At 52.8% G+C, this 15,330-nt stretch overlaps 2 protein-coding genes and 1 long non-coding RNA gene across 7 annotated transcripts in view; 1 reads left to right on the top strand and 2 right to left on the bottom strand.

Moving 5' to 3' along the window:
• The window catches only part of LOC115298217 (general transcription factor II-I repeat domain-containing protein 2), a 52,510-nt gene extending 43,226 nt beyond the window's left edge, over nucleotides 1-9,284 (top strand). For 2 of the 5 annotated variants that reach the window (XM_029946691.1, XM_029946693.1), the window contains exons 12-15: nucleotides 2,312-2,395; nucleotides 4,269-4,452; nucleotides 5,543-5,571; nucleotides 7,484-9,284. In XM_029946691.1, the coding sequence (XP_029802551.1) occupies nucleotides 2,312-2,395; nucleotides 4,269-4,452; nucleotides 5,543-5,571; nucleotides 7,484-9,087 (1,901 nt within the window). In that variant the 3' untranslated portion in view covers nucleotides 9,088-9,284. Of the gene's footprint in view, nucleotides 1-2,311; nucleotides 2,396-3,802; nucleotides 3,849-4,268; nucleotides 4,453-5,542; nucleotides 5,572-6,942; nucleotides 7,141-7,483 lie in introns of those variants that run through there. The other 3 variants (XM_029946695.1, XM_029946696.1, XM_029946694.1) reach the window with 3 other exon arrangements.
• Nucleotides 6,203-9,126, bottom strand: LOC115298218. The gene is made up of 2 exons (XR_003911660.1): nucleotides 7,726-9,126; nucleotides 6,203-6,664 (listed from the first exon to the last, which is right to left on the bottom strand). It is a non-coding gene; the product is annotated as an uncharacterized LOC115298218 (long non-coding RNA).
• Nucleotides 9,285-12,231: 2,947 nt separating the features above from the next.
• NCF1 (neutrophil cytosolic factor 1) overlaps nucleotides 12,232-15,330 on the bottom strand; it is a 14,720-nt gene continuing 11,621 nt past the window's right edge. The window contains exons 7-10 of the mRNA XM_029947719.1: nucleotides 14,757-14,964; nucleotides 13,269-13,376; nucleotides 12,635-12,768; nucleotides 12,232-12,514 (exon numbers count right to left, since the gene is read on the bottom strand). Coding sequence (XP_029803579.1) covers nucleotides 12,390-12,514; nucleotides 12,635-12,768; nucleotides 13,269-13,376; nucleotides 14,757-14,964 — 575 coding nt within the window. The 3' untranslated portion in view covers nucleotides 12,232-12,389. The remainder of the gene's footprint in view (nucleotides 12,515-12,634; nucleotides 12,769-13,268; nucleotides 13,377-14,756; nucleotides 14,965-15,330) is intronic.

Here is a 15,330-nt window from a genome sequence, read left to right on the forward strand (position 1 = left end):
GAAGAGATTGTCCCCCGGTTCGGCCTGCCAGTCACAATCCACAGTGATAAAGGACCTGCATTTGTGGCGGACGTTGTACAAACTGTAACCAACTCCTCCTCGTCCCTTAGAAGCATCACGCTGCTTACCAGCCTCAAAGCTCCAGGAAAGTAGAGCAAATGAATCACACCCTCAAGGGAACCTTAGCCAAGTTCTGTCAGGAAACAGACCTCCCACGGCCAGACCTGTTGCCCCCGGCCCTCCTGCGTGTCTGTTGCACACCAGGAACTCAAGGTTTCTCCCCCTTTGAACTAATATATGGGAGGCCCCCTCCATGCCTAGGGAGTCTCCCAGGGAACCTACACCAAGTAGGGGAGAATGGAATAAGAGCAACTTCAAACGTTAGGGGCCACCCTACATAAGTTCCAATGATCCACCATAGAGAGGGCCCCCATCTCTTTAGGATCCCCTGTACGCCTTTTCTCACCGGGGGACTCAGTCTCAAGCCACAGTGGATTGGGCCTCATACTGTTACTCTGACTACCCCTACTGCCCTCAAGGTCATCGATATCATTCCATGGGTTCACCACTCCAGGATCAAGAGGGCCAATCTTGAGGAGCCCCAAAACTTGGAAGACTGACCCAAGTCTGATGAACCCACTCAAAGTGACCTTTTGGAGAGTCCTAGATTCTTAGGATCTCCAGCCCTGCTCCAGCCACACCCTGGAAGCTGGCTGGTCTACACACAGCAAAAGCTTGAGGAATTGCCGTTCCAATAAGATAGACTATCCTTACTCTTTGCCATCGGGTTGGCAGAGGTTACCCCAAAAAACTGGGGAGACGGGTTCCTGTTTTCACCCGCCTTCCTCTTATGAATAGGATGTTCTGGCAGTATTGATTGCCTCTAATCTGGGCCCATTTGTCAGAGCAGGGCACCTTCAGTGGAAGAATCTGAGGAGTGTAAAAGCTTAAATGTGGGGTCACCACCTTTGATCTGTTGGGTCGCCTGCCAAGAAGGTTGCTAACGCCATTTTGGAGAACGTCTGTACTGATGTATGTGCCTCGCACTTCAAGCAAAAGCAATTGTGCTTAGATTAACTTCAGTCTTAAGGTTCAGGCTAAATGAGCAGTGTTACCCGTACTCCTAGGGGCAGAAATAGCCATAGGGACAGAGACTGGAATAGGAGGCACAGGCTCTTCTGTGGGACCAACAAGTGGCTGACTCCCTAGTGTCCCTACAGAGCCAGTAAGTTCCCTGGCAGGAACCCCTTCTCTGCTAAGAGAAAGGGCCCCTGCGTCTTCGGAGACTTCATAAACCAGTCAGGAATAGTCACAAGCAAAGTCAGGGAACCAAGGAAATGACCCAGTCCTAATAAAGACGATGCCCTCTAATACAGACTAGATCTATTTAAAGGGACATCGAAGGGGGGAATGATAGGGAAAATCTGTTGTAAGGTGTCCGGCAGGACTTATAGGAAAACACCCGTTCCTGATGGATGAGGCATGGGGAAGTAACAGGCTGTAAGTTGTTCCCTGTGCTAATGCTCGGGGCTCAGACCTCTGGAGAGTGAGCTCCTCTGAGCCCACTGGTAGAAAATCAACCTCCTGCCTTCCAAGATCTCCGAGTGCCACTTGGCTCTTCTGCCGGATGACCCAGACCAGATTCCGTAACAGGATCAGACATTGTTAATCAGATTTATTTCTTCTCACAGCTGTGCCCTGGAATTACCTGGAAAATACCCCTCAGGGCAGGCAACTCCAAGCACCAGCTCCTGTTAAATTGGAATTGTCCATAGAGGTGAAATTCATCTGCCCTGTCACGCAGTCTTTTCCGAATATGTAATGTAAGATCTGGAGAGATGCAAAGAAATCTGATAACCCTGTTTCTCCAAGGAAGGAAACTGACCGCGAGCCGGATGAGAGAGAGGGGTTTCAGGGTGCGTTATCCTGTGTCTCACGAACTTTGAACCACGTAATTTCTAATCCTAGTACATCGTCTTCCCTTCACTTACTTACCATATTACATTGGCTAGGATTGCTAATGTTGAAGAGTAGAGGTGAAAGGCGACATACCTGTCTTGCACGATGTTGAAAATGTTCCCTAAAGTAGTATGCAGTGTGTTTATGTGAGTTATAATTTGGGAAATTCTCTGTCAACTCTAGTGGCTTTCATCTACACATTTCCAAAATGCTTGATTATTGCTAAAACCAGATTGAATGATAAACCAGGTAAGTGCTTTTTTCATGTGCCATCAGGCACTTTGTCCAACAGCTTTCTTGGGGGCAAATAAATATATCAGTAACCCTACTTTCCTTGATTGTCTATTTTTAGATAACGAGAAGGAACGATTATCCAGCATTGAAAAAATAAAACAGCTAAGAGAACAAGTCAATGACCTCTTTAGTCGTAAATTTGGTAAGTTTTTATATTGTTACATATCCAAAATGTATATATTTGAAGTATCTCTTTTTAACTTTTACTTTATCCAAGAAATTGATCTTTCTGGGAATGCCTGGCTGGCTCAATCATGAGAGCATGTGACTTTTTAATAGTTTGTCAAGTTGGTTTCCATACAACACCCAGTGCTCATCCCAACAAGTGCCATCCTCCATGCCCATCACCCCCCTTCCCCTCTCCCATCAGCCCTCAGTTTGTTCTCAGTATTTGAGTCTCTTATGGTTTGCCTCCCTCCCTCTCAACTATTTTTCCCCTTCCCCTCCCCCGTGGTCCTCTGTTAAGTTTCTCTTGTCCCACATATGAGTGAAAACATGGTATTCCTCCACCTGACTTACTTCACTTAGCGTAACACTCTGGAGTTCCATCCATGTTGCTACGAACGGCCAGATTTTATTCTTTCTCATTGCCATGTAGTACTCCATTGTATAGATAAACCACATCTTCTTGATCCATTTGTCAGTTGATACATATTTAGGCTCTTTCCATGATTTGGCTATTGTTGACAGTGCTGCTGTGAACATTGGGGTACATGTGCTCCTATGCCTCAGCATTTCTGTATCTCTTGGGTAAATCCCTAGCAGTGCTATTGCTGGGTCATAGGGGAGTTCTATTGACAGTTTTTTGAGGGACCTCCACACTGTTTTCCATAGTGGCTGTGCCGGTTTACATTCCCACCAACAGTGCAGGAGGGTGCCTGTCTCTCCACACCCTCACCAGCATCTATATTCTCTTGATTTGTTCATTTTAGCCACTCTGACTGGCGTGAGGTGGTATCTCAGTGTGGTTTTGATTTGTATTTCCCTGATGATGAGTAACATTGAGCATCGTTTCATGTGAGACCCTGGGGCTCTCAGGGTCATGAGTTCGAGCCCCATGTTGGGTATACAGATTACTAAAAAGGTTCTTTAATAAAATATTTTAATTTATGTTTATTTTTGAGAGAGACAGTGTGAGCAAAGAAGAGGCAGAGAGAGAAGGAGACACAATCCAAAGCAGGCTCCAGGCTCTGAGCTGTCAGCAGAGAGCCCAACACGGGGCTCGAACTTAAGAACCACAAGGTGATGACCTGAGCCAAAGTCGGATGCTTAACTGACTGAAATACCCAGGCACCCCACTATTTTTTAAAAAAGAAACTGGTCTTTCTGTGAAGGAGTTAGGATCAAAATTAGTGTATGTTTTTCCTGGAGAGCTTTTACACAGACACACTAGTTACTAGTTACACAATAATTATAATAATAGCTATTTTTTATTTACTTAGTTCTTCTCATGGCTGACCATTGCTTTTAGCACTCACCTGTGGTTACTCACTTAACCTTCACAAAACCCTCTCATCGGGTAGATGCTACGATCATGTCTCTTTAACAGGGAGAGAGAAGTGGAATCTGTTTTACTGCCCGTTGACAATTTCAAAGTCAGTAAGATTTTTAAAAATTTTTTAATGTTTGTTTATTTTTGCGAGAGAGAGAGAGAGAGAGAGAGAGAGAGAGTGTGTGAGCGTGCAGGAGAGTGAGAGCAAATGAGAGAGGAACAGAGGGAGAGGGAGACCCAGAATCTGAAGACAGGCTCCAGGCTGAGCTGTCAGCACAGAGGACAACGCGGGGCCTGAATTCACAAACTGTGAGATCATGACCTGAGCCAAAGTTGGATGTTCAACTGACTGAGCCCCTCAGGTGCCCCTCAACGTCAGTAAGACTATTCGTGAAGTAGTAATGACTGATCACCCGTGTTGACACTTGACAGCAAAGATCTTCACCTCTTGGCACTACACCCATGGTCTGGGCAAAAGTAAGGGACACACTTAAGCAGTCTTTTGTTGTCTGCCTCATCCCAGGAGAAGCAATCGGGGTGGATTTCCCTGTGAAAGTTCCCTACAGGAAAATCACCTTCAACCCTGGCTGCGTGGTCATCGACGGCATGCCCCCAGGGGTGGTCTTCAAAGCCCCTGGTTACCTGGAGATCAGCTCCATGAGGAGGATCCTGGATGCTGCGGACTTTATCAAATTCACGGTCATTAGGTAAGTGAGAGCTCCCTGCTTGCTCATGAGAATGAATGTGCCGGTCGCCATGTGGGCGAGGGGGCTTTTTTTTTTTTTTTTGTAATAGTTCATTGTCAAGTTGGTTTCCATACAACACCCAATGTTCATCGCCACTAGTGCCCTCCTCCATGCCCATCACCCATTTTCCCCTCTCCCCCACCCCCCATCAACCCTGTTTATTCCCAGATTTAAGAGACTCTTATGGTTTTCCTCCCTCCCTCTCCTTAACTTCTTCCCCTTCCCCCTCCCCCACAGTCCTCTGTTAAGTTTCTCCTGTTAGACCTATAAGTGCAAACATATGGTATCTGTCCTTCTCCGCCTGACTTATTTTGCTTAGCATGACTCCCTCGAGGTCCATCCATGCTATGAATGGCCAGATTTCATTCTCTCTCATTGCCATGTCATATTCCATTGTATAGATAAGCCACATCTTCTTTTTATAGTACTTTATTATCAAATTGGTTTCCATATAACACCCAGTGCTCTTCCCCACAAGTACCCTCCTCCATTACCACCACTCCCTGGCCCCCTCCCCAAACCACACCATCTTGATCCACTCATCAGGTGATGGACATTTAGGCTCTTTCCATGATTTGGCTATTGTTGACAGTGCTGCTGTGAACATTGGGGTACATGTGCCCCTATGCCTCAGCATTTCTGTATCTCTTGGGTAAATCCCTAGCAGTGCTATTGCTGGGTCATAGTTCTATTGATAGTTTTTTGAGGAACCCCCACACTGTTTCCAGAGCAGCTGTGCCAGTTTACATTCCCATCAGTGTAGGAGGGTGATGGGGGGTATTTTGTTTTGTTTTGCTACGTGAGGAGGTGGGTGGTGGGTGTCTGAGGCCTGGTGTCTGCACTGAGCTGCCTCTCCCACTCAGTTTATCGTGTTCTGCCCCTGGGAGCCGCGTGTCCATGTCCGTGTTTCTCGATGAGGGCGGGCAGCTTCCACTCTGTCCCATGGCACCTAGTGGAGTGTTGACACTCACCAAAGTCTGTCAACTAGCCCTGAATGGACCAGAGAGGACAGATGACCTCTGTTGCATTCACCATGTCTCTCTCTCTTCAGACCACTTCCAGGCCTGGAGCTTAGCAACGGTGAGTATCCTGGGTGGTGAGAGGGGGTTCCGGCACCCACCGTGAGGTGTGTGTGTGTGTGTCTCGGCCGGCACTCCTTGCTTCTTGAGTCTTGATCCTTAGAGCAAAGCAAGGTGCTCTTTAGATGCAGTGTCTTTTTCCTGCTGCTCATAAAGTCCTTTAATCCTGCTGCTTAGCCAGGCGTTTCTCCTCCTGCGGCGGTCCGATGCAGCCCATAGGCGCCCTTGTCCGGGAGCCCCTTACAGCAGGAGCGAGTAGCTTAATGCTCAGCTAGCCCCACCTAGTTGGTAAACAGCACCTGCCTGGTCCCCACAGCTCCACCCCTCCTGGCTCCCCCCCCCAGATCTCCCCACAGTTCAGAGACGAAAGGGGGTGCTGCCCGGCACAGACGGGGGTCCCCGGGACGCCCTCAGTCTGTTCTGATTGAGAACGCCCCAGCCACCGTGCATGGGAAACATCCGGCACGTCTGCCCTGGAGGCCTTGCGAGCAGCTTAGTGTCCTGCAGGGTGACCGCAGCAGGCGCACGGCTGTCCACAGGAGTCTGAGCCACGAGGGAGCCTCCTCGTTTACAGTTTGGAAAACACTGAAATGTTCTTGAGAAAATGCCCGACCGTCATTCCTAAACTCTGCTTGTTGCTAAGTGATCTTTTTTTTTTTTGACATTTTTGTTGTAGCTTAAAAATAGTTTACGTGCCATAAAATTCACTCGGGTGAAGAGCACACCCATCAGTGATTTTTAGTAAATTTACAAAGTTGTGCAACATGCAGCTGTCACCACAATCTAATATTAGGACATTGCTGTCACCGCCCCCCCCCCAAACACTTCTCTTACCCACGTTCCATCACTTCCCGTCTCTGCTCCCAGCCCCCGGCAACCACCGACTTAACTTTATCTCGGCCTTCATTTTATGAAAGTGAATTTTCAGGCCTGTGTTTTCTCCCAAGTAGAGCCCACCTGCTTCGTGGCCAGACTTCTTTAAATTTCAAACAGTAAGTTCTCCTGTGACCATGGTCCTCTGTGACTCACAGCAGGTAAATCACTCGCTTTCTGTGGTCCTCCAATTCCCTGTTATTTCAAAGTTCTCTGGAGACCTCGACGAAGAAATAGGCAGTAAAACACAAACATAGACATACTGCCCAATCTTTCTCCCTTAAACCACATGTGGCAAACCTAGGTCCTTGCTGAACCTCACAAAAGATGCCTTGGTCTGGCTCATGTGCTTTTTAATGTTTATTTATTTACAAGAGAAAGAGAGTGTGTGAGCAGGGGAGGGGCAGAGAGAGAGAGAGGGTGAGAGACACAGAATCAGAAGCAGGCGCCAGGCTCTGAGCTGTCAGCACAGAGCCTGATGCAGAGTTCAAACCCACAGACCACAAGATCATGACCTGAGCCGAAGTCGGATGCTTAACCAGCTGAGCCCCCCAGGTGCCCCTGGCTCATGGACCTTTTAAAAATGGGAACAAGCGGCCAACATTGAAAAGCCAGGGACTTTTGCCAAAAAAAGAAAAAAAGAAAGAAAGAAAGGAAAAGAGAAAGAAAAAAAAAAACTTTTTTTTTTTTTATAAAAGTCGATCTCTGGGGGTTGGGAGCACCTGGGTGGCCCAGTGGGGAGAGCATGTGACTCTTAATCTTGGGGTCATGAGTTCAAGCCCCACCTGTCATGTAGTTTACTTAAAAAAAAATGTCATAAGTTTCTTTAGGAATCTGAAGATCTGGCCACCAGGGGCCACATTCCCCCCAGCAGCACTTTGCTGGAGCTGAGGGTCTGGCCGTCCCCCTCTGTGGGGGTGGGTTAACCATGCCCACCCCCAGCCACTTTACCCCTGACAGTCATCATCACACTTTCACTGTCATTTTTTTCGTAAAGAGAGAAGGTGAACTATCTCTTGTCTCCTTGTCTCTATCACAAGTGGGAAAGAGAAAGATAGACCAGGAGGGCCGTGTATTTCAAGAAAAGTGGGAGAGAGCGTATTTCTTCGTGGAAGTGCAGAACATTCCTACGTGTCTAATATGCAAACAGAGCATGTCCGTGTCCAAAGAATACAACCTCCGGCGTCACTATCAGACGAACCACAGTAAGCACTATGACCAGTACACAGAGAAGATGCGGGACGAGAAGCTGCACGAGCTGAAGAAGGGGCTCAGGAAGTACCTCCTGGGGTCCTCAGAAGTCACGGGTCCCGAGCAGAAACCAGTGTTTGTGAACGCGAGTCCCAGTGAAAACGCTGCCGTGCAGCCCGTAGAAGACGTGGCTGGGAAGTTATGGGAGAAGCTACGGGAAAAAATCAAGTCATTTGTGGCTTATTCCCTTGCAATCGATGAGATCACGGATATAAACAACACCACCCAGCTGGCCATATTCATCCGGGGCGTGGATGAGAATTTCGACGTATCGGAAGAGCTCTTGGACACGGTGCCCATGACGGGTACAAAATCTGGCAACGAGATCTTTCTGCGTGTTGAGAAAAGTCTTAAGAAGTTTCACATCGACTGGTCGAAACTGGTAAGCGTGGCCTCGACTGGCACCCCCACGATGGTAGACGCCAACGACGGGCTAGTCACAAAACTCAAGTCCAAGGTGGCAGCGGTTTGCAAGGACTCGGACCTGAAGTCCGTGCGCTGCATCATCCACCCAGAATCCCTTTGTGCGCAGAAGCTGAAGATGGACCACGTCATGAGCGTGGTGGTGAACTCCGTGAACTGGGTCTGCTCGCGCGGTCTGAACCACAGCGAGTTCACGACGCTGCTGTACGAGCTGGACGGCCAGTACGGCAGCCTGCTCTACTACACCGAGATCAAGTGGCTCAGCCGCGGGCTGGTGCTCAAGAGGTTTTTTGAGTCACTGGAAGAAATCGATTCCTTCATGTCGTCCAGAGGAAAGCCCCTGCCTCAGCTGAGCTCTCAGGACTGGATCCGAGACTTGGCCTTCCTGGTCGATATGACCACGCATCTGAACACCTTGAACATGTCCCTGCAAGGGCACTCGCAGGTCGTCACACAGATGTACGACTTGATCCGGGCGTTCCTGGCCAAGCTGTGCCTTTGGGAAACTCACCTGGCGAGGAATAACCTGGCCCACTTCCCCACGCTGAAGTCAGTCTCCAGAAATGAAAGCGATGGCCTGAACTACATTCCCAAGATCGGGGAACTGAAGACGGAATTCCAGAAAAGGGTGTCTGACTTCAAGCTCTGCGAAAGCGAACTGACCCTGTTCAGCTCCCCTTTCTCGGTGAAGATCGAGAGCGTGCATGAAGCGCTGCAGATGGAGGTCATCGACCTGCAGTGCAACACGGGGCTCAAGGCCAAGTACGACAAGGTCGGGGTCCCCGAGTTCTGCAAGTACCTGCAGAGCAGCTACCCCAAGTACAGCGCCCACTGCGCCAAGGTCCTCTCCATGTTTGGGAGCACCCACGTCTGCGAGCAGCTCTTCTCCATCATGAAGCTGAGCAAAACCAAGTACTGCTCCCGGCTGGAGGACGCGCAGTGGGAGTCAGTGCTCCACCTGGCCACGTGACTGAGCGCGTCCCGCTGCCCCCCCCCCCCCGCGGGGCCCCCGGGAGTGCGAGATGGGAACGGAGTCACCAAAGACCGCTGTTCTTCGGGGTTTTGTTCCCACTTTGACTCGGAAACGGGACTTGCGGTATCCCTACCTGTTTGTATGACATTTTCTGCTTCCTCCATAGTCCAGTAAAAAGCAAGACTTTTTTTTTATTTCTGGCAGTCCCCTTTCCTCACGCCTGGCGGGTTTCCCTCGTCCGCCGACCAGCCAGGCCCGACCCCTGTAGGTGTGGAGGCCAGCAGGCTGCAGGCCAAATCAGTCAAGAGAGAGAGAGACAGAGACAGAGAGACAGAGAGAGAGAGGTATATATCATGGGGGGGATTTATGCGCACGCACATCTGTCTCCCTGCTTGTTACATGGTGCCCCTTGTGATCTAGCATGTTTGCAAGCTTGAGGACAGTCCGTTGGAGACACAGTCACATACTCCTGTGTGACCTGTCTCTGCCTCCACACCAACCCACAAAGGTAGGACTTAATGGAAAATCCCAGAAAACAAACAACACGGGCTTTCAAAGGTCAAGGAAGCTGGGCTTGGAAGTTTTTTGTGTGTGTGGGTTTTTTTTTTTTTTTTTGGAACACTTTTCGTGGAGGGGCACATGGCTGACGCACCTGACTCTTGATCTCCAGGTGGGGAGTTCGAGCCTCCCGTTGGGAGGCTGGGTCTGGCTAGCTCAGAGGCTCCCTGTTGGGGGAGGGGGAAGGGATGGGTTTACAGCAGGGTCAGAGGGGACCTGTCCCTGGGGTACCTGTGCTGTTAACACCAGCAGGTGTCGCCCTGTGGACCCTGCAGGCAAAGATCGGCCCCTCATTTACAAAGCGGCAGCTAGGGCTGAGTGAATAAACGGCCTACCGAGGCAGCACCGCAGAGAAGTCATCAGGACTCAAACCAGTTATGTGTGACTCCGAAGTCCATGCTGTTCCGTGACAGGTGGCTGTCCTGGTGGCTGTCCCGGGCAGCTTCCTGGCGCGGTTGGCCCATCAGGTGCTACGGAGGGGCTGGCAGGGTTCAGCCGTGGGCTGTTCTGTGGTGAGTCAACTCTTCTGGCCCCCTGCTTCCTCTTTTTTTAAATTTTTTTTAAGTTTGTTTATTTTGAGAGAGAGTGTGCACAAGTGGGGGAGGGGCAGGGAGGAAGAGAGAGTCCCAAGCAGGCTCCACCCTGTCAGCACAGAGGCCAAGGCAGGGCTCGAACCCACAAACCATGAAATCATGACCTGAGCTGAAACCAAGAGTCAGACCCTTAACCAACTGAGCCCCCCAGCTCCTTCTTTACCCTGCATGGGTGTTAGGACCACAGAGGCCCAGCACTGCCATTCACGTGACTGAGCCAATCCTGGGAGAATCAACTGAATGAGCAGGTGGTATTCTGGGGTCGTGGTGATGGGGTATCTGCAAATGAGAGCACTTAGGAGCAGGGTGGCTGGGCCCAGTGGACTTGGTGACCCCCTTTAGGTCCCAGGGCGCAAGGCACCTGTCCCAAGGCCCTACCTCCCCAACCCAGGATGGGCAGAGGACACTAGTCTTTCCTCCAACACGGGCCCAGGGCAGGTGGCTTGGAGCTCTGCAAGCAAGACACATGTCCCCTCCCTCCTCTGGGCATCCATCAGCCACAGCACCTGCCACTAGGCCTGACCCACAGGCCAGGAACACTGTGGGGTCAGGACAGTGTATTGGACCCCACAGAGCTTTGGAATCAGAAAGAGCCTGGCTCTGGCTCCCCGTTCGGCCACCCACTTGCTGTGTTACCTAAAACAGGGCCTATGTTTTCTGAGGCTTGGCATCCTTGTCCATAAACTACCTACCCGACAGGCTGTTCTCCGAACCAGAAACCATGTGGACAGCCAGCTTTATGCCTGGCCAAGAAAACTGGCTGCACCAGGTGCCTGGGTGGCTCAGAAAATTAAGCATCTGCCTCCTGGTTTCAGCTCAGGTCATGATCTCACACCATCTTGTGGGTACGAGCCCGCCTTGGGCTCTGTGCTGACAGTGCAGAGCCTGCTTGGCCTTCTCTCTCCCTCTCTGCCCCTCCGCAACTCATGCTCTGGCTCTCTCTCAAAATAGATTTAAAGAAAAATACTGGCTGCACCTACACCACACTCCTAACTCCGACCCAGCCGCCTGCAGGCACGCCTGCCCAGCATGCTCTGTAGGCTCTGCCGGGGACAGCAGAGACCCACAGACATGTCCCACAGGCCTCAGGCCCACACACCGCGGGCCTCCACATCAGCACATGACAGTGGGGCCATCATGAGGCCACACCTTCAGGGGACCAGAAATGCCGAAAAAGAAGGGGGAAACGTTTGATCAGGACTTCCGCTAGGAAACAATGAAACTAAAAATAATGAAAATATTTTCTCTTCTACAATTTAAGTTCTCATTGCAACCGAACACACAGAGGGGTTGGGGTTGTCAGTTAATTCTCCCACAGCTTTGCAGGCTAGTCCTTTAGGAGCTGGGCTTTCCCAGCAAAGTGGGTCTGCAAAAACCAAATAAAGGGCTTAGTGATTTTCTCAAGACCTCTCTCTAGAGTTTGATGGTCAAATTATCCTCTGCCGGTTTTCCCAGACCTCTAAGGCCCCTCCTTGCCCCTCCCCAGGTGCCTCCCACCAGCAGCAACAACAGCTCTCCCTGCCGCCCCACGTCCTTCCCAGATCTGCAGCTCCAAGTTGCACCCCGGTGGCTTTGCATTTTGCAAAAGATTCACCAGCAAAGACTTTGAGGCCGTGGTTCTGTAGCGAGGATCTGTTCGTCACTGAACAACTTGCTTTGTGGAACAACCTCCAAACCGGGCAGCCTCTCCGTGAATAATCAGGCGCTCCCTACCTGTAGCTCAATTACAATTTCTCTTTGTCACCTAAGGCGCACACACCGCGCGCTGCGGCACCCTTCTCCAGCGGGACCAGAGTTACCGCAGTGTCTGTCCAACCAACCAGCGGGCAGACCGCGGGTTCCTCTTGCATCTGACCCTGTGCAAGCGGAGTTCTTTCAACTCCCCCAACCTCTGGCCCCAGCAGAGCTCACAGGCCCTCAGTCCTAATTCTAGAAATACCCACAAGAGCGTGCCCAGCCCAGTCCGCCGCGCTTCTCAGCAGAGCCTCTGTCCACTCCACGAAACATTTATTGACAGCGGTTAAGAGGTGGGGCGGGGCCCGGAGCTGCCAGAAGCATCCGGACCTCAGGATCTGTACACGGATACACTGGAGTGGGGCAGGACGGGGCGGAGGGGCCAGGGCGCCAGCTGGAGCAGGTGCCGCAGCCTCAGACTGCAGACGCCAGCTTCCGCTTGGTGCTCTCGCTGCAGCGGTGCAGGATAAGGTCTGCGCTGGGCCGCGGGGGCACCGCGGGCTGTGGTTTCGCGCTTCCAGTCTGCGGCTGCTCCCTTGCTGCAGAAAGCACCACCGGTGAGCGGCCCGGCCCCACCCCTCAGGCCCCACCCCATCTTCCGGGCCCCGCCCCTGGCACGCCCACCCCCGGCCGCGGCAGGCGCTCACGCAGCGTGCTACCTGAGCTCCGTGGTCCCGCCCCCGCCTGGCGGCGGCGCTGCTGCAAAAAACGGACACTGTTGCGCCTATAGGTGTCCTGGCTGAGACGCTTCCGAGACCGCTGGTGGATGCTGTGTGCGTTGCGGATGGACGACCTGGGCCACAGGGACGGGGCGTTGCTCAGCGCCTGGGCGTCCCCATCTCCCACCCCCATGTCCCTACTTTCCGGGACTCGCACGACCTTTCCTGGGGTCCAACGACTGGCCGGGGGCAGTGGAATGCTGGGCAGGGCATGACCGATGCCCATTCCTGCCGGGTCACAGAGCCCAGGTCTATGTCCCACGCCCTTCGGCAGCCTTCAGCCCGTGTCCTCCCCAGGACGACCTCTTCACTGCCGCCCCCCCTCACGGGTGGTCCCCAAGGACGCTAGACATCGACGCCTGTGCTTCACTTCCACCTCGCACCCCTGCTTTCCCACCGCCCGGGTGCCAGCCCCACGATGAGGGAGGGTGCTGCCTCCCCAGCCTGCTGGGAACTCCGTGCCTCCGCCCGGGCCTCTCTCCCCGGCACTGTCAATCCAGGGCCTGGACCGACAGAGGGGACCCGTGGTGCACCCCCTCCTCAGCCCCGCCCAGTCCCCCAGACGCTCGATCACCTCCGGGGCGGCGCCCCTCGGCTCTTGATCTGGCGTCGGGCTTGGGCGGCATCCTGCCCCGACTTCTGTAGGTACATGGATGGAAAGTAGCCTGTGATGTCGCCTTTCCTGCAACAAAGGCAGGCCCTGAGTAGGGGCCTCAGACGTGGGGGCTCAGAGGTCCCTCTATAACAACAGTCAGGGTTAAGGCAGCTGGGAGGCTGCGGACACCCCAGTGCCCAGCCAACACCAGACCCTGCTCCTCTGGGCCTCAGTTTCCTCATCTGTGCAACACAGGCCCCCACAGCTGTGAGGCTGGTCGTGGGAGGAAGTCGGAGGGTCCAACCCCAGGGACAGGTGTTTGCAGTGAAGCATTGTCTGCAGCAGCGTATCTGTTTTTTTTCTTTTAGGTCACTGCTCTCTGCCTCTAAGAAACTCTTTGCCGACCTCCAGGGCACCAGGTTCCCCTATGCTTTCCTTCCAAACCCGTTTTACTTTGGGGTTTTGTGCTTGGCGAAACCCACAGCCCATCACGAATACATAAGCAGGGTGCGAGGTGGGGGTCCAGGTGCCTTTTCTCCATGTGGGCGCCCACATGGTGCAGCACCCCTCGAAAAGACGTTTCTTTCCATTCTCACCACTGCAATGTGAGAGTGAGAGAGAAAAAAACAACTTTGCATAGTAGAAACCTCACTCGGTAAAACTGATTTTTCTCAGCTAGTGGGAGAGTCGCAGAGGTGTGCGTAATCAGGGGTTAAGCTGCGTGATGGTCAAAAAGGTTGAGAAAACCTGCCTCCAGCCCCAGGCCATGCTGACGGTGGGTACAGTGGCCACAAGCTCACTGGGGCCACAGACACACCCCGTGACTTAGGGCTCACGAAAAGTATACAAGGACCTGGGAAGGCCCAATGGGCCCAGGAGAATGACTCTCCAAGACCCCAGGGTTCTGCTTTGCCCCAGGAGGAACAAACTGGGAAGAATCAATAGCAACAGGGGCACCTGGTGGCTCAGCTGATCATCCGACACTTGATTTGGGCTCAGGTCATGATCTCCCAGTTTGTGGGATCAAGCCTCCTAAAAGGCTCTGCCTCTCCTCTCTCTCTGTCCCTCCCCCACTTGCATGCACTCTCTCTCTAAAAATAAATAAACTTTAAAAAGAATCGTTTGCAACAAAAGATTTCAAAGGAAAAGGGAAGACAGGGTCTGCTCTACCAGTTCTCAAATAGGAAAATAAACACCACAATTAGCCGTGTTGTTACAGAAAGAGTAATAGATGGTGAGGTGACCCCAAGTCTCAAAGGGAAAACGTAACCGCTCAGACAAGGATACTGAACCCCAGAGAGACAGGCGGGGGGGGGGGGGGGTATAATCACTGGTCTGCCACCAAAATGGAAACTGAGTCCAGAGGCAGCGGCTTACCCAGAGTCACACCCCAGGGGGCACGGAGCCCCAACGGGCCCTGCCCCCCCACCCCCCACCCTGGCCAGGGCTGACGGGGTGGGCGCCTACCTGACCACCCACCAGCCGTCCAGGAGCTTATGAATGACATCGATGGCTTCGCCCTCCTGCAGGGACACCTCGTCCTCCAGCTCAGCAGTGTAGGCTCTGATGGCGACGTAGGGCTCTCCTGGTCGGCGGCGGGAGCAGGGACGCGGCGTGAGGGTCCGTGCAGCCCCGGCTGGCCCTCCCTTCCTCTCCTTTCTAAGCCAGAGGCTTCCTCCAGTCACGCCCAGGACCGCCCCCTCCCTCGCCCCCACCTGCTCGGTGTTGTCTCCCCTGCAGGCTCAGGCACAGCCCCGCCCCACGCAGGGGCTCCTGCCCACTCCCACTTCCCACCACCAGGAGGCGCCCGGCAGGAGGTGCGGGTGAGCGCTCATCCACCTGTCACCTGAGCCGCTTGGCCTCCGCCAGCTGCTGACGTGCGGACCTGCTACCCGGCGCACAGACCTTTCCCCCGTTCTCCAGAGATGCCACAAATCCGCACACCGTTGCGAGATCTCTCCATTTTAAAGTAGGGGGCACCGACGTGAACTTACTTCAACCTTCCCGGGGGCCCCATCCAGCCCCGCCTCCAGGCAGTACG

Source organism: Suricata suricatta, chromosome 8, assembly GCF_006229205.1.
Source record: "Suricata suricatta isolate VVHF042 chromosome 8, meerkat_22Aug2017_6uvM2_HiC, whole genome shotgun sequence".
Lineage (NCBI taxonomy): Eukaryota > Metazoa > Chordata > Mammalia > Carnivora > Herpestidae > Suricata > Suricata suricatta.